Source organism: Alosa pseudoharengus, unplaced genomic scaffold (assembly GCF_046254945.1).
Source record: "Alosa pseudoharengus isolate Yale_2024_CS ecotype anadromous, Long Island Sound unplaced genomic scaffold, YU_APseudo_1.1 YU_APseudo_1.1_scf_21, whole genome shotgun sequence".
NCBI lineage: Eukaryota > Metazoa > Chordata > Actinopteri > Clupeiformes > Clupeidae > Alosa > Alosa pseudoharengus.
Window position 1 is genome coordinate 34,093,988 of NW_027468674.1, and position 25,666 is coordinate 34,119,653.

Below are 25,666 nucleotides of genomic sequence, written 5' to 3' on the forward strand. Positions count from 1 at the left end.
GCCCCAGACCTTAAACCTATACTGAACTCTTACATCACAGATAAGTGGCAATCTGAATGGGATTAATGTACCAACAACAAGCAAGGAATGTGAATTTTGGCACGTTTTCATGATCCACTGGGTCGTTATGGGCCACACAAAATACGGTGTTGCTAAAATTACTCCTATTGTGGCTATTAGAGACATGCGTTCATGAGTATCCAGCTACATTCAATGAGTTAAGTAAAATACATTCACACACACACAAAAAACATCACTAATGTTGTGGACATTCCATTATTCTGAGATACATGAATAGGCTCTCAAAACAATTCCAAACAGACATAAGGTCTTTATAGAGCAAATCCCTATAGATTATTTGTCAAATAAACCAGTAAAACAGAATTAGGGGATGGAATATATAACATTCACACTCATAGCTCATATTTTTAAAATAAATCAGTGAAAAAGTATCCTGACAAACAAGCAGCATTTTAATGCCTTAGTCATATTTCATAATTTCAAAAATTTCTCTAGGTTACCTGATAGCCCAGTTAGAGAGGTGCAAGACGCGTGACATTATTTATTTTTTCAGCCAATCACTGCTGTTGTTTTATTTTATTGATTTGATTTTAGTCATAGAAGCTAAATTCGAAGGCAGGCCACAGGTAAAATCCAACGAACCGCATTCACCCTGCAAGGCAATAGTTGAATAGAGCTTTTGAGGTATTGCCACTGCTCCAACACTGAAATACACTGTTAGAATGCTTGGATCAAGCCAGGTTCAGCATAGCGTATGCCACTGTCTGCTAACGTTGGTGACCGGACCAGGGCAAGCACACTTTTGCAGTGCCCACCGGAAATGCAGTCTAGTTTATATAGCACACTTAAACACAATGCAATTACCCAAGGTTTTCACAAAAATAAATAAATATAGTAGTAAAAGCAAAAATATAAATGAAAAAAATTGTTTTACAGGGCCATATATCTTACCCTGTTAGCCTTCAAACCTAATGTAGGATGAACTCAGATGTGGAATAAGTGTACATCAGCTGTAGAGCTATGTCAAACAGGTTTTGCTTTATTTATGTTTAGATAGACTGTAAACCAGGCTTTAGTCTGACTGAATAAATAATAGGGCTGCAGCTAAGTTATTTTCGTAGTGGAGTAATCTGTTGATTACTATTTTCTTGATAAATTAATTCACTCTACAATTAATGCAGAACAAAATTGATCATTGTTTCCTAAAGCCCACGATGATGTCCTCAAATGCATTGCTTTGTCCAAATGCCAAGGATATTTACGGTCATAGAGGAGCATGTCAAATATTCAAGTTTGAGGAATTTCAAATTAACTTAATAGTTGTCAACTAATAGATAAATCGTTTTTTTTTTTTTAATGTGTTTTTATAGGTTGAAGACTATGCCAACAGAAAACAGATATCCGTAGCTGATGTGGAACGCTGGTTGGGACCAATCATCGGCTATGCTACTGACTGATCCACATCTGCTGCTGTGATTCCAGGATCAACCCTTTATCCAGTGTTTACATAATTCTCAGGACTTTTAGAAGTGTATTTTTAAACGTCAGGTTTGTTTTTGTCTTTTAACACACATTTTTTAAAAGAATCATTTTAATGACCAAGCATTGTTGCATGGTCCTTTTAATAGTGACCTTGCCAGTAAAATGGCAGACAACCTTCTTAGCCCTAATTAATAAGAATGCACCTCTGAGAAGATTTAGAGTTTGTGGTAAAGACAACCCATGGTTTAATGAATCTATCTAATCCTTTATTAGAGCAAGGGGTAATGCATGGGCCAAGGCTATAAAAGGAATGATGCCAGACACTGGTTAATTATGGCGTTTAGTAACAAATGCACTAGATTGAAGGATATCCCAATTATATCCTTATCGTACTACAAACTAAATGTTTGCTTTGTTGGCGATATGTATGGGAATCAGGGGGATAATGGGATAATGACCTTTTAGGTGTCACATTATACTACATGAATAGACTCCGCAGAGGAAACTCCACTCCGCTTTGTGTTGACTTCTATTTCTTTGACTCATCCAATAATACTGTTTAGTGGGACACCTCTGTGGCCCTTATTCCTTACATAAGGGTCGAAGGCACCCTTTACTTTTAAAAAATCAAAGCAAAATTAAGGGTAAACACAATGTTTCAAATGTATTTAGCAAGCCTTTAATCAATGATAAAGATGAAAAGCCTTTAATCTTAAACACTCAACCAAGTCTCCCTGGGGTTTTTAACCCTCTGAGGACTGAGTGTACTTTCAGACACTCTGGATCCAGTATTTCAAGTTGCTTAGATTTTCAATAATAATATAGGATGCCAAAATCAAAAGTCAAATATACTTCTTTATTTATAAGTTCAGGCACAATAACATGTCAGTGGTATGTATGACTGTTTGACCTGTTTTTTGTCCAAAACCACTATCAAATAAACATACTGAAAAAATCTACAGCTATCAAACTTATTTACACATGTAAATTATGTATTTTTTAACACACACACAAACAAACTTAATTACACATCTGTGTTAATTTGTGAACATCTTTTCAAGTTAAATTATTAATGGCCCTGAATTAATCCCATATCTACGACGGATTATTAGGGCCACACATGAAGGAAAAAATATTTTTGCCATGACGAGATTAAACTCGCCATGTCGACATTAAACTCGACATTTTGAGAATAAAGTTAGTTTGGGGAGAGAACGACCGCTCTGGACGATTGAAAAGGAGGACAAATGAAACATTCCAGTTTTCTTCGACTGCAATAATGATTATGATTATACATAGGCCTATATCATGTGAACAAAACATAAAACATTAACCTCCGTTGCTCATCCAAATACTTTCCTGTAGGTCCTTATCACGGAGTTACAGGCGATAAATGCGATGGTCAAAAGTAGCCTAAACGTCATTAGCGGTTTATTTATTTATTGTAGGCCTATTATTAAAGAGTGTTATTCATCTAAAGGTTCAACTTAATGCTTATGCACTAGACTAGGCATACTAGGCGCTCTCCCCAATCCTAGAATTTCACATTGCTTGTTTGTAATGGATGCAAAACAGCCTATTGCTGAATGTCTAGGGACGAATGAAGCTGTCCTCCTCCCGACCACCCCATGTACTAGTAGCCTACATGCGCACATATGCACACATAGTGCATAAATAAAGTATACATGCACAAATATTCCCTCACTGGATCAAAATAGTATATGCTTAGGCTATACCTGTGTTTATAGCCTCCTATGTTTATTGCAGGTGAGACATGGAAAAGCAGTTTTAGAGAAATTAGTTAACCTATGGAGAGTGACGGCCTGGTTCATGAAGGGCAGTTATTTGAATGTGCGGTGGCCTTACCCACGTAAAACAGAGTGAAATAGCATTTTGTATAGAAACATTATATCATTGGATACATGTATTATTCTAGCTATATAGCCTAAACGGCATAGTGCATGGTATTTCCAACCGCGAGATACAGCACTTCACAATGACTGCAATGAGTAGTTAACAGACAAGACGCAATCTATCTGAATATCTGCAATCTATCTGAAATAACACCTACAGTATTTGATTTGAAGCCCATTATTCATGTAACATATTGTGTGTTAGTGTAGGCTAGCTTAAACTGTGTATGCTATGTTTAAACTGTACTGTATTGCGAGTTTAATGTCAGCATGTCGACTTTAAAGTCGACACGTCGAGATTAAAGTAGATATGATATTTCAACTCAGGTTTTATATGTGGGTGGGGAAGGGGTGAGGTGGGTGTGTGTGTGTGTGTGTTGGGGCAGGGGTGTAATGGGGGGGGGGGGGGTACATTTCGATATCCACATCCAATTTCTCAACATCCCCTACTGACAACCCTTCACTCAACACCACCATCTACAGGCTATAATTCCACCTTGAAGACAAAAGAACAACAATGCAAAGAAAAGGTTATTGAAAAGCATAAGTGAGGGGGTGGCTACAAAAAAAAATCAAGTCACTGAACGTCTTCGGTAGTTCAGTGAAATCCATCATTAAGGAATGTAAGTAATATGGCAAATGTGCCTCTGCCTAGAGCAGGCTGTCACCACAAACTGAGTGACCGTTAAAGAAAGATAATGGTGGGGGAGGCCACCAAGGCACCTATGATCAGTCTGAAGTAGTTAATAGCTTCAGCAGCTGAGATGGGAGAAACTATGCATAAAACAACTTTTGCTCGAGTTCTTCACCAGTCAAAACTATGGCTAAGTGGCAAAGCTCTTATTAAATCTCAAAGTTTGCCCAAAGACATGTGAGACTCTAAGGTCAAATGGCGGACACCACTGCACTTAGGGTTAATTGGCATTTGACGATGTGTACAGTAAAACATTGCGATAGACGACTGTAATTACCATATGTCCAATCCAATTTTACATTTTCTACATAAAATTATAGCTTACAGTTACACAGCATATTATAGGCTATATATATATATGACCTGATGTAAGTGGACAGCTAAGACATAGGCTACCGAAGTTGTGTGCAAGATCTGCTCCGGTGAAATCTGTGTGAATGGACAGAACCAATCTGAACACTTGCATGTGCACCAGTACCAGTGTTGTAGTCGAGTCACTATGCCTCGAGTCTTGAGTCCAGGTTCGAAAAAAAAAATCCAAGTTGTGTCCACTACTCGTCCGAGTCAAGTCCTCCAAAAACATTTGTAGTGGCGCAGCTCATAGATGCATCCTCACCAGCACATCCGGCCACTATGAACTTTCATATGCATTTTAAATGATTCATTCCCGATGCTGTGTGTATTGTTAGTGTATGTAGAAACAGATGGGTGCACACATGCTTTGAAAACCTCAAGGACCATTTCACTCCTTTCATTTATTTATTCATTCATTCATTCAACATAAGAAACAACTCTGTTTATTGAAAAAAAATGTTTCAATTCAATGAGATTGTCTGTTCATGGATGTCTATTTTAAAGGGCCCTTCTGTAACTCCAGTAATTTCTTCGCCGATTTCTCACTTTTGTTGTCGCATTTTTCTCTACGGAACTCCCCCTACAGCTTTGGGCTGCATATTTCACAACCGTCTTTTTGGTCTTTTCGCTGGCTCTGCCATGATGAACATCTAAAAAATGAAGCCATCTAATAGCTAGCCAGCATGGCTAATCGGTGCTTGAGGGGGACGTGTGTATGTCCTGAGAGTTTTAAGCATTTTGTGTCTTCCGCTCGTTCTCGCTTCTCACAGGACTTACTGATTCAGACACTGCCGGGACGCTAGTGCAGATCTTGCAAGGCTGGTTTTCCACTAGGAGATGGTAGAGGGAGCAGGGAAAGCCACCATTCTCGCCTCAACAGGTCATTTAACAATCACAATGATTTTGAAAATATTGCATAGGGGGGGCCTTTAAACACTGTCAAGATGTTGGGAGAGCGGTAATTTTTGAAGGAATCTGTCTTCCACTGTGGTAGCTCTGCTTGTGAAGGAATTTGCTTTTTGAAGGAATTTGTCTACCACTGTTTCGCCCTCGTGTCCTGAACCCACCACCCTACAAACTCATGGTGGGTTAGGACACATTTCACAACCAGGGACACCAACAAATACAACTCCAGATTCACTTTGATAATTCACGTTGTATCACATAACTACAAAGCCTGTCACACTCCCATCAACAGCCATGGGAGGGGGCCGCTGGAGCTTGAAATCTCCCGTTAATATTTAGTGTCCCACTTAGCAATAACAGGTTTCTCAAACAAACACGGCAGTGAATTTAAAGTCTGAATGTTTCTCCAGGTATAACAACCCTGGGTCAGGTTAATTTTACAACCACCATAGTTTTACAACACCCATAAACTCACAGAAATTCAAATGGTTCTCTTTGATCCTCTGATCCTTATTCTTATTACAAAGCTAATACAGAGAAAAATAATATAGAATATGATCTCTCACAAGTGACCAATTACAACTAACTATGGACTGGTACCCAGATATGTATGATGTGTATCAAGAAGTAATAAAGTACATACAATTTAAAAAAAACATGGACAAAAACATTGTAGAAATAATCAAGTAAGATAATGCAACACAAGGCAAAGTCTCAGACAGTTAGTTCAGTTCTATGATTACACATGTTTGGTTGAAAGGGTAGATATTACTCTCTCTTAACTCAGTGGGTAAGCTAGTCCTCTGAGTGATTCTGACTGGGAAAACTGTTTGGCCAGTCTTACAATGTCTACATTGATAGTACAACAGTCCCTCTGAACACTTTTCTCCTGCTGCATTATAAACTGACTCAATGTGGGATGTGTAAGGCCATGTAAGGTGAGGCAGACATCAGCAAAATATTTCTAACTGTAAAAATCAAGTAAATTATGCGTTTTTAATGTCTGCACTCGATTGGTTGATGTGCTTGCTTGTACCAGCTTGTAAAGCAATATGTGTTTTGTGAGCGGGAAAGATCATAGCATATTAAAGAGCTTGGCTGCCTCTATTATTAAGTATGGTCTAATGTTCCTTAAGTTAGCCAGCCAAGTCTAGAATTATGATTCCATGAAGTGTTTCTTGAGTTCAAAGCTCCACCAAGGCAAATGGCGCAAATCATTCAATGTTGGTGAAAGTGAGACCACAATTTCTCAAGGTGTCCCATAAATCAGAGGTGCTTCCAGGTTCTTCACAGGTTCTTCCATTGGCCCATGTTACCTTTTCACCAAGTTTAATGTGATTTAGTGCATAGTTTTTGTGTAATTCTGGACACCGAAAAAAGTGCACTGAAAAAAAAAAACTGCATTATGCCATTTGGTGACAATGATGACTGCTTGCAGCAATCTTATTTTTTGTCTGTTTCATTAACTATAATGTGTTGTGCTTTATAGCCTTGTAATAAATATAACATTGTCATTTCATTATTTGTACCCTGCTACTTTTGTTTTGTCTTGTTAGATGTTTTGAGGGATATTTCTTTGTGTTTTAGTACAACATATTGCCCCCATAGTGATTTGTTTTTGTCCAAACTTGTTAAACTTTTTGTATGACTTTAGGATTGATCATGAAAATTGCCTTGAAAGTTTTGTAGGCCTATTGCCATCTGTGGAGGATTTTCTTTCATATTTGAAGTGTACTATTGCCTGACTGACTGCATGCCTTTTAGGTGTTTTGGATGGATTTTGAGCTGCTGATCATGCAAATCAGCTTAAATTCAGTTTTGCAGCAGCTGCAACTATGACAACATTAAGTAAGCCTATGACTTTATGACTTTAGTTCTACTTTGGATGTAAATGGATATCTTGCCACCAAGACAATCCCTGTGCAATCCCCGAGAACAGCTAATGAAGACAAATCTGCTGCAAAACATTTAAGATCAGTTTAACTACCATAATGTCTTAGCATTATTATGGGATTAATGTTAAATTGTTTCTCCAAATTCTGTGTGATAACAGCAAATCCGAAATTAGACTTCTTGTGTTCATCTTGACACTGCCAATCATAGTCACAACCTGTGTTTTTAAAATGTGTTGTCTAGTTATTTGTAAGTTGCTGTCCATGGTACTTTATTCACAGTGCTTCAGCATAATACAGGGTGGGAGGAATGTTAATTGCCTTTGAAAATGTAAAAAAATGTCATGCATCATCATTAAAACTGGGGGTTCACAGTCTTGCTACTGACGAATCGAGAGAACATTCCCCGGAAGTATGCAGAACTTGTACTAGAACTAGATGTAGGCCTAGACCGTTTGGCGTAGCTTGCACGTTTAGCTTGCCTTGGACACAAAGTGAAGACGAGTTCTGCGTTTTGGTTATGAGCGATTATGCATTTATGCTAGTTTAGCCTACTTAAGGTGTTGCGACAAGCTTTAGGCTATTTCAGCCTTTTTCCAGGAGAGGGAGTTGCACGTTTGGGTTACAGTAGGCTAGGCTACATCCCACATACACCTGCACAACTCCTCCCTTTGATCATTCCATCCACCCAATAAGCGGGCGACGGGAGACGTTGCCTACATTACTATAACGTTTTGCCTGCCACCTTAGATTCGACTCCATTCGGGTGTAATCTACTGTCTGTGGGTAACCATGGCTGAAGGAGGAGAAGGCGAAGATGAAATTCAGTTTTTGCGAACCGTAAGTACCCTATACTACCGGCGACAGCCAAATTAATTGATATGTGAAAAGTGTTCTCAGCCGCAATCTGCAGCATCACGCGTTGTGAACTGTCTAGGCAAGGGAGTTGCCGCTGGCTTTTTTTCGTCACCTGCCTATTAGCCGTCCTCTAAGTTATTGTATCCAGTGAGTCGTTTTAACCGCCACTAAAAACGAGTAATTTTCTATTTACACTGCGGTCATATGAAAAATAATGTTCTTGCAGCTGCTGTGTGTTGTCTGCAAGATAATATCGTTGCAGAGGATGTCTGGCTTGCTGTTAATCACACTGTCTAACATCGACAATATACAGCATAGTGCACTTAGATAAGATAAGATGCACTATAGGTTTAAGGCATCTGCACTGGGGAAATTGCTGTCCGGTTTAAAACTGCTTCATCTGTTTTAGCCCTGTTGGCCAGCGTAACACACTGATTCTGTCTGATTTAAGCTTAGATTGCAAGCGAACTCATTCAGATATGATTCCTCTGGCTGCAATGTAATGAATAGCTTACAAAGTGATGGAATAGGCCTAATTAGTGGTTTTGTTAACTGACGTTCTACAGCCGCAGTTCCCGCAACCGCAGTCTGTTATGGTATTGATGCGCCCGCGCGTGTGTGTAGGCTATTTGTGCGTGCGTGCGTGTTTGTTTGTTTGGTATAGCCTATGCTGTTTGTTAACCCTTCCTTTAAATATTAATATGTCGTTTTTAAAGCACTGATTGTTTTCAAACAATTGCTGAAAGTTCGAGCAGCTGCTCCGGTAGGCTAATCGTGGTTTAAATTGCAGTGCCATTTCATAACTGCACCCCTCCCTCCGCCGATTTTGCACCATTAGTGCTAATGCAGAATTCCAATGTAAATCGATAACTCCCTACGTCTCCTTTTCAGCAAGGTATGGGGAGGGGGAATTGAGATTTAGCCTAGCCTACATGTGATCCAATACATTTACGAGATTTCGAGTCTATTATGACAACTTAATTAGTCAATGACATAGCTTCATGTGCTACACCCATGTTCTGGTCGCGTGAAAATAAACTGTTGCTGTCAATCAGGATGACCACGATGTTATTTGTCTATATTCAAGGCAATTCACAGTTTTTCAACAAATGCGTGCAATTCGTGTGTAGCCTATGTCGTCTAACACATTTGAGATAAACCAACTGGTTCCGAAATGTTTGGTGAACGTATCCTAAGTGCAGCCAACAGTCACTGCATTTTTGTGCAAGCCTTTATTTGGGCCTAATAAGCAAATGCGACCTTGCTGGTCCATGTTTAATCAATAAACTTGACAACGCGAGTTCTGTCAGATAGCCTATAGGCTAACAATAGGGAACATGGTGATGAAGTGGGTGTTCTTAGCCTGCATTATGCAAGTTGTTGATTTTGACTTGGAGTAGGTTATTTCATTTAAAAGAAGCCCATCTAGCAGCTGTTATATTCCTATTTGTTTCCACTGTTTGGCCCTCTGGCAGTCAGAGATGATCCATGGCAGGAGAGGAGAATCCTATTTCAGTTGATGGAGACAGTGAGGACCTACTGGACCTGCTGCACATAATTGTCTGATTTAGTCTACTTAACAATTACAACAGGGACTAGCATTAGAAAGAGCTCTAGCACTGCAGCATGACTTTGATCCATCACTGTTGTAAGCCCACATTGCTCTCTTCCTCCCTCACTCTCAATCTCGCTGCAGTGCCCTGTTACATCATTACCACAGATCTACAAGGGGGACTTAGTGTGCAATTGGTGGTGCTGTAAAGTTGTTATTTTAGGGAATGTTTTGCTTCATCTTGAATTCAAGGATGGCATTAGGCAATTGCTGGTCTTACATTCTGCATTTGTTGAAAATATTTGTAAATTCTACTGTTGCATAGTGCATACTCCAATAAATCCTGAAATATTGACAAATACTGGCATAAAATCAGGATATTTAATGATTTAAAATAAGTAAGTAGCCTATGCCATATTGTACAATAGGCTACTGATTGAGCACAAGCAGCTTGGATTAGCCCAGGGTAGTAGTATTTTTTTTCTTGCTTTCAAATACTGAGATTAATAGAGTCTTATATAGTTAATTATCACTGCAGTATAGGGCTCCCAAAGGATACTTGCAACCTGAGGATACCCCCACCCACCCACCCACAAAAAATGTGGAGATCGAGTATTTAATTATCTGGCAGAGAATGTGATTGCTAAAATAAGAATTTAATATAAATTCTAAAATGTAAGAAATATGTAATAAAATTGTAAAAAAAAAGTTATTAAATAAACATAAAGAGATTAGCATGGCCACATAGCCTAAACAGAATTTTCTGATTACCTTAACCCAAATAAGGTCATACACAGAGTAATCAATAATCAAATCACGATGTGGAGTATTCTGATAGTTGCATATTAAGTTGTTTTGTAGACATGGATATACATGTACTGGATGTTTCTCGATCAGGGTAAGCACTTATCATGCTTGCATACGTCAAAATTAGCGATTATGTTGGATAACTGTATCATATTTTCTTAGAAAATGAGGTCTAGATTTCGTAGCAGCACCTGGAGAAAAAAAGGTGCAGAAATATTAACAAAATGACTCAGTATCTGGGCATCTGGCTAAATTTAAAACACTTGGCTCAGCTTTCTATCCTGGCTAACACCAAACATATCCTCAATTAAGGAAAGCGGTGGCAACTCTAGAGAAAGTAACCATCCATCTTCCATCAACTATAATATCTATGGTAATATATACATAATGGTAATATATATAATGGTAATATAAGACTGCTAATGTTAATGTATATGTTCCACACTGAAAATTACTAGAAGCAGAAGCCGTGCACAGTCCTTTTTGTCTGTACACTTACAAATTCAAACTTACTTTGGTTTATCATAGTGACCCTTTCCATAGTTTCACAGAAGTGTAATGACATTCTTGTAAGTGGCTCAAAGTAGCGATTTACTTTGCTGTAGCGAGCTTAACCCCAAGGCTATTGCTATATTTTTTTGTAAATGCATAATCCGGTCTTATTAAAAACTACTCCAATGAATGCCATTTTGGTCCTCAACAAAGGTTTACACTCCAAAAAATAGACTAAGGTCTAAGTTGTTCTTGAGTCGTCCTTTAAGCTAAAATTTGGAAATTTGGTTTGCTTACTTGGCTACACTTAGCTAAAGTTCCATTTCGCTCACTCAACAAATTGGCCACCAGCAGCAGCCAATGTGACTTTATCAACCTTACTTGAATGATTTGATGTCTAAATAGTTTAATGGTCATTTTTTGTCAGCTTGTTTCCATTCTGTCTCACATTGACACATAGAGCAGTCTATAGGATGCAGAGGGTTGTTTAAGAGTAGTTGAAAAGTTTATTCACCTTTTCAATAAGTAATTTTGACCAAAATATGATGGTCAACTTGTGATCACTGTTAGTTTTCCTTTTTTTTTTTTATACTTTATTGTGTTAAGCATGGTAGTTACATTTAACAATTACTGTCTGCAGTCATCATCACACACATTTTTTCTTTTTTTTCCCTTCTTTTTACCTTTTTCTGTCCTTCTCCTTTCCCCACCCTGTGAGTAAATGATAAACTTGAAATACTTAAAGAAAAAGATTCTTTGTTTCTTAAGATTAATTATTCCAAAGATTATTCAACTTACTTTGAGCAGTAAGTCTATGATCCGTACTCCCTGTCCGATCCATTCTTTGCGCATGTGCAGAAGTTTTACCTGTTTTAGGACTGTTTCTACCTCATTCGTTTTATGCATGCAGTTCTACGCATTGTTTGTAGGGAGAATCGACAGTCAAGAAACAACGTATGTAGGCCTACTTTTGCTGTTACTTACTTTATTCAGGATACAAAAAACGGTCCATAGCACATACATAGCAACATAGCAAAAGACAGACAAATACAAAGCAAAACACATACAATAAAAAATGACTACAACAGTCCACAATAGAGTTCCACAATACACAAAAAGAGTGTTCAGATATTAGCATATACACTAAAGCGCCAATAGTTCCACAGTCTTGAGGTGAACCTAACCATACTCATTGCAGGGTTCACTAGTGTTGCAATTATGCTGTTGAAGGACTCAGTCTACACATACTGTACATCTGTTCATGAGATTCCTGAGTACAGCAGGACAGGTGGATACATCAACACTTACAAACATTCAGCTTGCACTGCTCGTGGCACTTTAAGCAGCAGCCTCATGCCATTATTATATACCACACTGAATTTCTGCATATTGCTTTTTTTATAGCACCACCACAAGTGGGCAGAGTATATATTGGGCTGCCACAGACAATGAACACATACTAAATTTGCGATTCAGCATATTAGCTTGTGAATACATCATATAGCACTGTCTGTGTACAGTATGTCATCATCAGACAGGTCATCAGTTATATAGTGACCTCATCACACACTTTAAGGACAGTACCACAGTACACATGTTTGACATTTGCAGACGTTGCTACTACTGTTTACCACAGCCACTTTCAATTCCAAAACTGTAGCATCATCCCCTCTTGTCGATGATTTGTTTTATGGTCTTTTGGGCCCCCACCATCAACTTCAAGGCAGCGCTGACTGGAAGGTGCTAGAGTTAGGCAATGGTTAAGGTTTGGATTAGGTCCCTTGAAGGGGGCAGCGCTGCTTGGACTATCTCAAACATTTGATCTGAATCGACTGCATCTTATTTTCTCATCCAACAGCAAGTCTTTAATTACCCTTTAATTTGATGGTCGATAACAGTCGAAAGTAGACAGTTGAGAAACTCACTGATGGAAAGAGAATGTATTTATTGATGTAAGTAAGTACAAGGTAGTATGCTTGGTCTTGGAGGCCTAGATCTGCTCAAGACGCTGCTGCTGCAGAGCTGCGTAAACAAAGCTGCATGAGGAATACTATTTTTGCTGAAGAATGCTGCTGCGTGAGAACGTTTAACAAGCATAGATCGGAATCAAAAACACCCCCCTATTCTAAGCAGATCTAGACAGGTGGAGTTGGGAAGAGGAGGGAGCAATTTAGAGCTGTCATCTCACGTCTGTGTGAGTCTGACATCAGACCGCGGATATATAAAATACCTTGGCAATAGAGTCGAGACGAGCCTGATTGGTTAACGTCACGATCAATTAGCAGCGTCACTCAGAGTTTCCCGTATGAACTAGTCATTTTTTGGATTTGCTACCTCGTAAACAGCACATAATTTCAAAAGGCTAATTCATTGCTTAGTTTACATTTTAAAACATTTCCAAAACTGCATATTGACCACTTCACAAAAATAATAATATTAGACAACCTATGTGTAGTACACCGACGTAGCTAAGTGGTATTAGATCCGTAGCCTAATAACAACCACTTAATTGTCTAGTTCCGCTTGGCCTTCAAGTGTTTCAATGATGCATGTGTGATGCATATTGTTGGGTTTCCTAGCATGTGGTTACACACAGAATGTCGGGGTATTGTGTACAATATTCACTACCAGTCAAAAGTTTGGAGACACTTAGACATTTCCATTCCACTCCATTATAGACAGAATACCAGCTGAGATCATTTGCATTGTTTTTTTTTACTCAGGGAAGCAGTTTTCAGATTACATTATGTGCTTACATAATTGCAAAAGGGTACTCCAATGTTTTCTCAGTAAGCCTTTTAAAAAATATCAGACTAGTAAACAGAAAGTGCCTTTGCAACATTGGATAAATGGTTGCTGATAATGGGCAATGTAGATATTGCATTAAAGATCAGCCATTTCTTTCTACAACAGTTGAGAACCCTTTTGCAATTATGTAAGCATGTATTTTCCCTTAAAAGAGCACCGTGTTTCCACACCGGCCCCACTTGCTCAAAGATGCACTCGCAAGAAGATCCTGGAGTTGCCCTTTTAAGACTGTTAAGACTTTCTCCTAAGTTATCGTCCTCATTCATGTGGTAGCCAAAAGCCTGTCTAATAAAGGCTATTGTGACAATCTGGCCATAGCCCACAGTTCCATGCAATGGTTGCTATCTTGGCTTGCTTTTTGACTGTTCACGTAGTGGATGTGTGCATAACCGTGCCAGTTGGTTTTAAATTGGATGTTGGATCACTGTCACTGTTCACTGTTCACAAATCACTGTTAAATTCTATACAATCAGAATTGTTTTATTTTAATTTTAAAGATGCTCTAAGCGATGTTGGGTCACTTCTGTTGACGTTCAAATAAAACAGAGAGCTAACTCGCCCCTCTCTCCCGTGCAACTGAAATTCTCCTGAACGCGCATCTCGTCTGTGATTGGTTGAAACAGTTTATGTTTCATGGTCCAGGCTGGACAGGCTGTTTTTGTTGCCGTTTTTGGAGGCTGGGCTGTCCACAGAAACCACATTGTTTACAGTGCATTCAGGGGACAGGCAACTAGCAGATGGTGAGGAGATGTTTGCTGAAGCCTATGTGACAAGAAAGGTTTTAGCTTAGAAATCACATAACATCGCATAGAGAACCTTTAAGTTTTATGTGCAGGTCTTAAACAAACAAAACATCAAAATTGGTTTGACACACATTCAACTTTATTGCAGTAGGCTACTGTATGTGCACAACACACAGGGAGAACAGTTTAGCCTACATTGGAACTTCCCGTCTTTGCAAATTAGTGCCAGGCTGTCATGAACAAGAAGTACCTTATAAATTACAGTTAAACCAAGTGGACATCATCTGCTTCGAACAACAAAGGTGTGAATTTACCCGCATCTTACCCTTTTGTGTTCAGACATACATTCACCCGCGTGACATCCAGACTTAGTACTAGGGGGCAGGTAGGGTAAGGCCCAGGTGATGTCTAGGGGACAGGTAGGGTAAGGCCCAGGTGATGTCTAGGGGACAGGTAGTGTAAGGCCCAGGTGATGTCTAGGGGACAGAAAGGGTAAGGCCCAGGTGATGTCTAGGGGACAGGTAGGGTAAGGCCCAGGTGATGTCTATGTCAAATAATGCTCAACATTGTGTTCAGTTACATTTTACCATAAGTATTAGGTATCTACATAAGAGTGACATGACACTGTCATGAACGTGTCATAAACATTATAAACAAGTCATTAACAAGTCACAACTTTTAAGACATAACGCTTCTGTCATTAAGTGTCATTTGGTTTTTGTCATGACAGGTTAGGGTTCATGTGCCATGACAGCGTCATGTCACTAATATGTAGATACCTTCAAGTAAATTGTTACCTTGTTCATACATACAGCCCACCCGTGTAACTAGATCATGTCCAGATTGCAGTATGTCTGAAAGGGGATTCAGTGCATAGACACTGAACTCTGCATCTATAACACTTTGAAGAGCAACATGTTTTAAAAATTGACCTTTGGGGTTGGATTAAATAAATGATGAGCAAATATATGTTAACCTTTTACTGATCTGGTCTTGTACCAGGGTTACAAATGGTGAAATAATTTAGAAAGGTCAGGTATTTTGTTAATTTACCCAATGAAGTAGTGCCTGGATTGAGAAGATCTTTTGTGAACACATTGTTTTCAAGTAATTTTTCACACCTAGGTCAAAACCTCAGGTCATATTTACACTGCCTGGCTAAAAGCGTTTTTTATTATACGTTTTAAAAACATTTAGTTGGACCCCCTTTAGCTACATTTATTTTCATATGGTGCACAAGGTTTTCAGAATAATGCGATGATGAATGTGCACCATAATCAAAGAGGGAAAAAAATCATTAGCAGATAACGATAGTGTTTCATGTTGTCATGCCTGTTAGTCATTTGTGTGCCCACGGTCCTCTCTTAGTCATGCTGTGAAGAGTTTCTTTGAGCATGTAAAGGCCAACCTGTGCAGCATGAGGAAAGAGTTCAATTGATCAATGATAGAAGTGTGCCAGGATGAACCCAGCCATATAAACCGCTATTGAATTTGGCCTGTAATTACTCTCCCAAGTGAACGGAAAAAGACTTGAGTGGATGGACGGGTTTGTTTGCCACATTTATTGGCATATTCTCTAGATTTATTCATTTATTATTAATTTACCATCTCCCTTGTAGTAAACATGATTATACTTATTTAATAGACAGCAGAGAGTCCCAAGGCCTTTCAGACACACCCTATGAGGTCGACAGTATTTCAGTGTTTGTCATGATGCTATTTCACCATGCCACAATGTATATTTTGGGGAAGTGCTGTGTTTGAAGGTGCACTCACATTTTTAGATCTCTGTAGATACAAGCATAGCCTACATATGTTGGAGACTAGTGCACTGCTGGCAGAGGCCTCCGAAATCACCGTAAACAATATTATTTGTTTGCAATAACAGTTTATCAGATAATGCAGTATCCATGTCTTGGTATCTTTTATAAAATCAAAAAAGTAACATGTCTGTGGTGTATGTTGATTGGATGATTTTGAATACAGATTGGAGAAACAACCAAATACAGTAGCCATTATGGTTGGGGAGTCAGGAGTTTACTTTAATAGTAGAAGAAGTGCGCTAGAGGTGGGGTTTTATTTCAATAGCAGTAATGACATCACATTATAAAATAATTTGGAATAGGATGAAAAAGGTAACTACATACCAGAGTCCTCTACAACACCAGCAAAATAATCAACAGAATGTGCATGTTCAGTATGGTGTAATGTGTATGCAGCCCTCTGGCATCACCGTGTGAGCATACCAGTGAGTAATGCAGCAGTGATGTCATCACATCTGACTGAATAGCAATCATATTTAATTTTTGGATTCTATTACAAAATAAAATAATTGTTTACAGACATGTCAATACTACATGTGAAGAATATGATAAACATTGTAATTTACAAGGCTGAATCCATAAACAGTTTGTCATCAGATTTGCCATCAACAAATAGAGCCATGTGAGAAGGCTTTCATAGGCATGTAACCTGATCTCACCAGTATTGTGCCCCTGATGACCAATAGTCCAGTACCTGCTGATAGATCTGTGGATAGGCCTGAAGGCTCTATAATATTTCACCTATGTCTTTGTAGTGAAGTGGAGAGAAGGTGTGGGCTGGGTGTTTAGTGCTTTGCTAACCAGCCTCTCTAGAGCACTTTGGTATGCGAGTTGGCGGGGTACGCATTGTATAAAGTGGTTTATTTCCCACGACACACCAAACACCCACCACTGGCCTATATGCTGCAACTGAGTGGGAAAGAGTCAAATACAGCCATACAACAGGAGAACCATTGTGGGTTGCTGACTGTAATAAAACTAGTACAAGCCCTTAGCAGGTGGCTGTCCCAACACTGTGATGTAGTATGACACTGATATTGCACGTAGGGTGCAAGATGCACTTTAGTGAGTCTGCATTTATAAAGTTAGGTTATGTTTGCATTAGGGTTGCAAAGGGGCGGAAAATTTCCAGTAAATTTCCGGAAACTTACCATGGGAAGTTAAGCTGGGGAATTTTGGAAATATTCCAAATTGGAAACTTTAATGGAATTAAAGGAAATTATGGGAATTAATTGGAATTTACGGGAATTAACTGGGAATTTTGGGTAATTCATACAAACTGTTTCATATACAAACATTACAATTTTGTTTCGTAATAAGCAATATGATTTGTATGTTCGTATTTTCGCTTAGCTTAGCATACAAAGTTACTGTAACTAGCACGCTAGCGGGAATCCCATTCTCTGCCTATTGTTTACTAGCATGCTAAACTAGCAACACTGGACTGCCCAAGATACACCACACCACTCAACAACAAAAATTGGTTGAAACCTTTTTTTCCCATGCACATGAAATAGGTTTCCTTTACTGTATGTCTAGCCTATGCTGATTGCTGTGTGCATGTGATTGACTGATGTGCAGGGTAGAAATTCGACTGAAATTGCATTAAATCAGGTTGTTTTAACTAATATTATGCTCAAGATGGGGTTTTGTCCATTACATTTAAGTTCCCTGTTATAGACTAACTTGCCATATTAAAAATTCCCAGTTTATTCCCATTAATTCCCGTTTATTCCTGTTAATTCCCATATATTCCTGTTAATTCCTATGGAAAGTTTCCAACTTTGAAAATTCCTGGAATTTTGCAACTCTAGTTTGCATATATTTTAGGTGATTTATATAATTTATATCTAGATTGCTAGTCTTCGACAAGAACTCCATAATGCTGCTTTAAAACTGAATTTAGAATGGCTAGTTGAAATCTCTGTTAGCACTAAAGCTTCATTTATCTTTGTTTATCCTTTCCGTTGTGATGTCATTCTCTATATTCAAAGGCAGGCTTTTTATTATCTTAAATAATGGCTTAGGCCTGTTTTACTGTTTATAAACATGTTTACATGATGTATTATTCAGTGAGTGTCAATGAACTTATTAGTTTTAGAGCAACACTGTGCAGCATAGACCAGTAAAGTTGATCCAAAGCAGCACTTAACTGTAGTCTACTCTACACCGTGTCAGTTTTGATACAAATTTTGTTATTTTAGTCATAGCAAAGATTAATTGCAGGGACCCTGTTATTGTACTTCACAATCCTTACGCCCGACTCAGACATTGCATTAATGCTTGCTGGTGGGTTTTCCTGACGTTCAGGGGTGTGTACAGTTGTTAAGTCAGACGTCATGGGTCTAACATCTTTCTTGTCCAAGAACATTTACTAGTGCAGCCAACTGGTTTTGACAACCTGTAAACCTGGCACCATCACCTACGTTTTAGTGAGGGTAAAACAAATCGCTTAAAGGAAAACTATTTTTCATATCTATGTTTCTCGATGTCACTGTCGGTACGGAAAAGTACTGGAGTAGCCTATAGTTTTAAATCTTTTTTCCCGTTTGCAAACTGCCAAAAAAAATTCCCTGAAGAATAAGAAGGTTACTCTAGCAGGCCAGCGAACCCATCCTCTATTTCAGTGAGCTTTTTTTGCCAGTTTGCAAACAGAGTGCATTACCACCATCTGCTGGACTGAAGTGTAATGGCACGTGTACCCTGTAGCCTCGTTCTGGCCGCCGGGTAAATAAGGCAAATAGATATGCTTTTCAGTCTTTTATTACAGCGCAGTGTTGGCGAGAAAATCAGCCTGTGAGAACTACTGTGAGGCTACTTGCTCTTGTTCTGTTTACTCTTGTACGAAGATCAACACCCAAATGTTACAAATGCTGTAGGTTGGATCTAGCCTGACGAGCCAGACCCACATCAAGATGTAGGGTCTGGGAACTTAGCATTGGCACTAATCAATCCGAGGGGCGGGATAAACGGTTGTCTTTCAAATTTCCTCTGTACGCAATAGGATAGCGCTACAACTCACGAGTCCTATGCATTTTCCCACCAGCGGAGGTAGTTGGCTAGTTGATCAAACTTTTGGCAATTTTAAAAAAGCTTAATTCGAATCTCGATTCAAAGACCACTGTTTGCCAGCAGCAGCATCCATCTTCATTGTTTTCAAGTAGCAGGGTTGCTAGACTACCCTGGCGGCAAATTACATGCTGCCGCTAGGGTGCGTCTAGATTTCTAGGCTAGGTTGGATCATTAGTCAGCACTACATTGACGAAGTCGACGTGAACAGCGTAACTCAACGCAAAGACATTACCCTTGATTTAATCCCTGAAGAAGGTCGGAAGCGACCGAAACGCGTTGGCAGGTCCAATGTAAAATAAAGGACTTTTATTAATATATCAGAGTGCCTCGGATCTCTTCTCTCCTCTTTGACATGCAAAGACATTAACATTCGACTTCTTCCTCATATAACAACCTTGTTGTTATTCTGCGTTTAATATCTATGGCTCCACTTGACCAAGTGATTTAACGCCTAGAGCACTTTTACATTACATTACATTACATTACATTTAGCAGACACTTCTTGTCCAAAGTGACTTACATATGTCAGCTATATTACAAGGGATCACATTGTCCCCGGAGCAACTTGGGGTTAAGTGCCTTGCTCAAGGGCACAACGGTGGAAGCCGGGAATTGAACCGACAACTTTCAGGCAACTGCACGCTAGCCCAGCTCCTTAACCACTACACTACCACCGCCCACTAGCACTTACGCGCATACGCAGAACTGATCGAGCAGGCGGTATGGATCGGGTACTGACACCATCTACTGAACTCTGAGTCATCTTTGTTGATGTTCAGAGGTGTCTTTGCTCATTTGCATAACTGATTTGATTGGCTGGCATCTGTGTTGCTCTCCGTTGGTGCAGCCAAAGTTTATTTAGAGGCAAACCAGTAGTCAAGTCAAGTCAAGTCAAGTCACGTTTATTTATAAAGCACTTTAAAAACAACAACAGCTGACCAAAGTGCTGGACAGGCAAATAAGTACGACTTGGTAGACAACAAAAAAGACAACAAAAAGTGAGGATCACAATATTTACAGGCAAACAAACAAATAAATACATAAGACAATCAGACTGTGTTAAACGCCAGGGCATAAAAATGGGTTTTTAGGTGAGATTTAAAAACACTCAAGCAGGGAGCCTGGCGTATATGTTGGCAATATGTCATACAAGTTACCCTAACTTAAAGGTAATCACTACGCTGTTTACATCGCTCTCTGTCATTACAAAAAATGTTAAGCCAGTCAATCAAATTACGATCTGTTTTGATCTGTTAGAGATGTAGCGTCAAGTACTGTAGTTCGTTATCACACTGTTACAAAAATGCTTGAAACAAATCATACTGGTCCTAAAAATAAAGTATGATCACCAGTAGCAATAGAGGTGACCCCAATGCATATCATATAGAAGCCAATCCCTTCCCGATGTGGACCGAGATAATTTTTCTAAAAAACGAGCTATGGAGAATCCCATTCGCTTCGCCAAGCTTTAGGAACACAACCAGTAGGGGGCAATGAGATCACTTTCCCTCCCTATACACTTCGGTAACGGATGACGTAAGCCCATGTAAAGTGAGAAGCGTCTCTTGTCAACACATTCAGTGGAGGTGTGTGAGAGATTCCCTTTCGTCTCACCTAATCTTCTAGATGGTAATTAGATGGTCTTTTTACTCACCTCAGTTACCACAAGGGATGTGTACCTTGGAGAGGAGAAGGACAAAGAGTGAAATAATCTAAATCTAACCATTTTCTGACTTTTTGAAGTCATCTGCTACACATTTCCAAAATAATTTTTATGTTTAAACTAGGGCTGTCAATCGATTAGAAAATTTAATCTAATTAATTACATACTCTGTGATTAATTAATCTAAATGAATCGCATATATAATTTTTGCTGTGAAAGTATTAAATATTTAAATTCAAATGAATCATTGAATAATCAGCATTAGTGACATTAAAGTTCAAAGACTCTTATTATTATTTTCACTGTTCAAATAATTGGCATAATAATCTATGATATGACCTAATATGCTGAGGAAATAAATTCAAAAGTGCTTCGGGAAGAAGTTTTTTTTTCACATACAAGGCATTTCAGGCCACAGATATAACCTACGGGAAAAAATGAAAATAAATTAACACTCCCCTCAATGTCAACACTTATTTCTCTGCATTGATGTGCGACTATAGAGTTGATGAACTCCGGTGATATGCAAATTCCTTGCTGCAGACATTGCAGAGGACTTTATTTTCAACACTTTATTTTGTATCAACACCATCAGGCCATTTTTTAAAAGTAAATGTTCCAATCAATGATCCAGGCAGCACATTTTCTTCTCTCTCCTTCATTTTACAGTCTAAATTTTGCTGACTAGAACGGCTCGGGGTCAAAGGTCATACGGAATCGATTAATTTGCACTAATTTTTTTAATCAGTTATTTTTTTCTCAAATTAATTAATCGAAATTAATCAGTTATTTTGACAGCCCTAGTTTAAACATGAACTAATTCACTTTGAATGTATGTAAAATTACTTAAATCTCTATTAAAGTGGTTCCTCATTGGAGGAAATGGAAGAAAACTTGATTGTTCTGCAGTTGGAATTGTTTAAGCGGATTTGAGATTCTGACAAACTGACAATTTTCCAAAACTGACATTACGTTGTCTGCATTCATTATGAAGTTGACAGTGTTGTGTGTAACGCATTACAAAGTATTTGCACTAGCTTTGCACCAAATTTCGGAGGAGCGCCTGTTTAATGAAAGAGTATAAGGCTATAAAATAATCCCTCATATATTTTGTGTTCACCTATATGCCCAAGATGTATTGAGGCTATGTTATTTAATTTTGTTTCATAGGGCTTTAGTGGTGGTTTTGAAGGCTATAAGCCCAATGTGACGGATGAGTTAACACATTCATAGCAGCTGTCATAAACTGCACATAAAGCATTCATGACTGTTTCGTGAGACATGACTCAACATTCATACCAAACCTTTCATGAATGTGGAAGACAGAACACAACTTGTCAAAATAAAAGTCCAACAATCGCAAAGCAGCATTGCCGTTTTTGTTCCAAACCTCTTACCTGATCACATCACATCTGAGTCAATTGGCTACTCCAGTGCCAAAAAGACAGAACATGGTCAAGCAAATAATTTTTGTTTCATAAAAATGTATTTGTTTAACAATGTAACCTTTGCAGATGATTTCTCATCTTTTGCTTCTGGGAATGTCCAACCATTCCAGGTTAAACAAATACGGTGAATGTAGGCTAGTTTACCTCCCAGTGTTAAACTCAGTGAATACTTCACAACTTATATAGTAAAGTGACATTCGATGTAGACTTCATAAGATATTCATGAAATATTTACAAAGGATGGAGAGAAAAACAGCAGTGCTGCTTTGCGTTGGACTTTTATTTTGACAAGTAGTCATTGTTATGTCTTCCACATTCATGAAAGGTTTGGTCTGAATGTTGAATCATGTCTCATGAAACAGTCATGAATGCTTTATGTGCAGTTTATGACAGCTGCTATGTGTTATGAACTCACCCGTCAAGTAAAGTGATACCCAACATACTTATTGCAAAACACTACACATGGTTTCTTACAGTAGACACTTAGAAATGTCCTGCTATCATTGGGAAATCACTTCCATTCAAAATGTAAAACACATCTGGTAATTGGTAATACCCACACACGTACCAGAAAACACTTACAAAGAAAACTGAACACCAGTCATTCTGAGACTTAGCACTACAAATAGACCATTGTGTTCAATAGTGTACTTTTACATTGAGTACCCGTGTACAGTTTTGAACTTGCCCCTTTACTCCCCATTTCTAAAACCTATCGAATAATTATTTTCAGTGTGCCAATGAAAAGTACATGGCCACTAGCCACATGCCTGCATGCATCTTCTGCAAGCAATGGAGGAGGTATGCAGAGACATTAATGTGGGGTCAGGTCAAGGTGAAACATGAGGTGATATTATCCCCATTTCTTAGCCCACAAGGATATTGTTTGATGTACTGTAGATGAGGTTACTGTATGTGGCCAGATTCCAATTGAAGTCAGGATCTATAGACCTGCCTGCCCTATCCGTTGCAATTACTATATATTTTGTACAATTACATTTTTGTGGAGTTATTTTTTGTTTAATTTTTGTTTTGTTTACAGCACAGTAACAGTACTGTATTGAGTATATATGTGTGTGTGTGTGTGTGTAAAAAAAAAAAAAACACTAGAAGCTGATTACTAGAGCATTTCTATTCTTGAGTTTCAGAAAAGACTGTGTAAGAAAATTACAATACAAATAGTAAAGATAGCAGTGTTTTGTATAAAGCACATCAGTGTGTTGAAAGAGTAAGAGCTGATTTGAAAGAGTAATTCAAACGGTGCATGTGTGAATGAAAAAGTTTTGATCATGCAACTATGCATCAGGGTTTTGCCTGGATTTTATGTGCATACATCACAATCACATTTACATAGGCTAATTCTTTTGAAAGGAGCATAGTTGCATTACCATCACAATTTTCCAACTCCAAGTCAAGTCTGTTTATTTAGAAAATGGCCGTTAACAGTGTTGTAAAAACAAATTCCAGGACCTAATCGACAATACAACTGGCAAGTTACTTCATCCAAGATTGATCTCAAATATATTTTTCTTTTTGAATTCAAGAATCTTCTACTCTACAGTGGGCAATGAAAAAAAAACCTCTCTATTTAACCCATCCTCTACATTTTGACCTATTCTATAATTAGGAACAGCGAGAACAAACACTTGGAACAGGAGCAGTGGGCAGCAGCAGTGCCGTGCCTGGGGAGCAGTTAAGAGTTAGGTACCTTGCTCAAGGGCACTTCAGGTGCAAATGTTGAGGGGAAGGAAAGCACTCTTCATTTACTACTAGCCCTATCCACATTTTTAAATTGTATCATACTTTCAGAGTATCAGGATATCGTACTTTCAATCAGGATGTCGAACTTTCAGTCATAAGCCACGTCTCTAACCTTTAGGCCATTGCTGGCCCCAAATTGTTTACACTGCATCTAGTATTACTTTTTCTACATCAACATTACAAACATTCATGCCGGAACTGAGCTAGCCCTGGAAGCAAATGTAATTTGCTGCCGCTAGGGTGTGTCTAGATTTCTAGGCTAGAACTGAGCTACATTTTGCAAAAAAAGATACAGTGTATAATCAAAGCCTGAATAGAACCCACCTGTTTATTTCACTCCTCTTATATGTTGAAAAATCACAATAAAACCCAACAGACGTTACTGCCATCTGTGCAAAGACCTAAGCTGTGCTAAATAATTTAACATTAATTTACCAGGTTTGTCAGAGTGAAGGGGTTTCTGGTAGCTTCACAATCTGATATGTAATATATCATGCAAATTGCACTACCTATTAGATCAAAGAAAATTATTATCTCGCCTTCCCTGTACAGTATGTCCGTCTGGCAAAGAGGCCATTTACTCCCATTTCCAAAGTTCCTAAAACCCGGGCACCAATGAAGCCAATGAAGCAGGCTTAACATGATGACATCAAACCAGTTTTTGAAAAATGTTTGTGGTGAGATGTTTTTTTTTTTTCCCCTTATTGCTGTGATTGGTTTTAGGTCTATCCAATTGCATCCAGAGGCATTTTGATTGGTGTTCGTTGGTGACGCCCCATGGAAATGGGAGGTGAATGAGTCTTGTCCAGACCCAATCTTAATTTCAAGTGAGATCTGGTCTGGTGCTAACCAGGCTAGTTTATTGTTGATTTGCAAATGCTTTTATCCAAAGTGACCTACAATATAAGAATGTTGATGTATAGAATAATGTAGACCGCTGTAAGATGGCTATAAGAATAGGTACTCTCCTGAAAATCCCCATATATACAGTTATAGTTATAATTATAGCAATAGTTGTAGCAATAATTAAGAAATTCTAATAATCTGGCACTGTGACAAACTTGCTTAGACGAGGTGTTTATTTTGCTCCCAAATATTGTGAGGAGCATGGTAAGAGGCAAAAAAAACATAATGACCAGAGTTACAGAAAAAAAAAACTATCTTGGGGTCACCAAGTCTCCAAAAAACATCAAACATGTCTTTCATGCTAATAGATAATTTAGAAGGCATGCATCTCCTGCCATTTAATTGCAAATAGATGGAGTTTGCAAAAACCTACTGGGACCTTGCCTGGGATGGTGTTCTTTGGTTATGTTTAATGCTTTTTGGCAACAAACAGTCGAAGTGGGTTTGATGTATAGAAGGTTGACGATAGTG

The 25,666-nt window shown here is 38.5% G+C and overlaps 2 protein-coding genes across 2 annotated transcripts in view; both read left to right on the forward strand.

Moving 5' to 3' along the window:
- mtr (5-methyltetrahydrofolate-homocysteine methyltransferase) overlaps window positions 1-2,460 on the forward strand; it is a 166,779-nt gene extending 164,319 nt beyond the window's left edge. The window contains exon 33 of the mRNA XM_076298695.1: window positions 1,392-2,460. Within this exon, the coding sequence (XP_076154810.1) occupies window positions 1,392-1,478 (87 nt within the window). The 3' untranslated portion in view covers window positions 1,479-2,460. The remainder of the gene's footprint in view (window positions 1-1,391) is intronic.
- A 5,594-nt stretch (window positions 2,461-8,054) lies between these two features.
- Window positions 8,055-25,666, forward strand: part of ryr2a (ryanodine receptor 2a (cardiac)) — a 142,614-nt gene continuing 125,002 nt past the window's right edge. Inside the window, exon 1 of the mRNA XM_076298837.1 lies at window positions 8,055-8,102. Within this exon, the coding sequence (XP_076154952.1) occupies window positions 8,055-8,102 (48 nt within the window). The remainder of the gene's footprint in view (window positions 8,103-25,666) is intronic.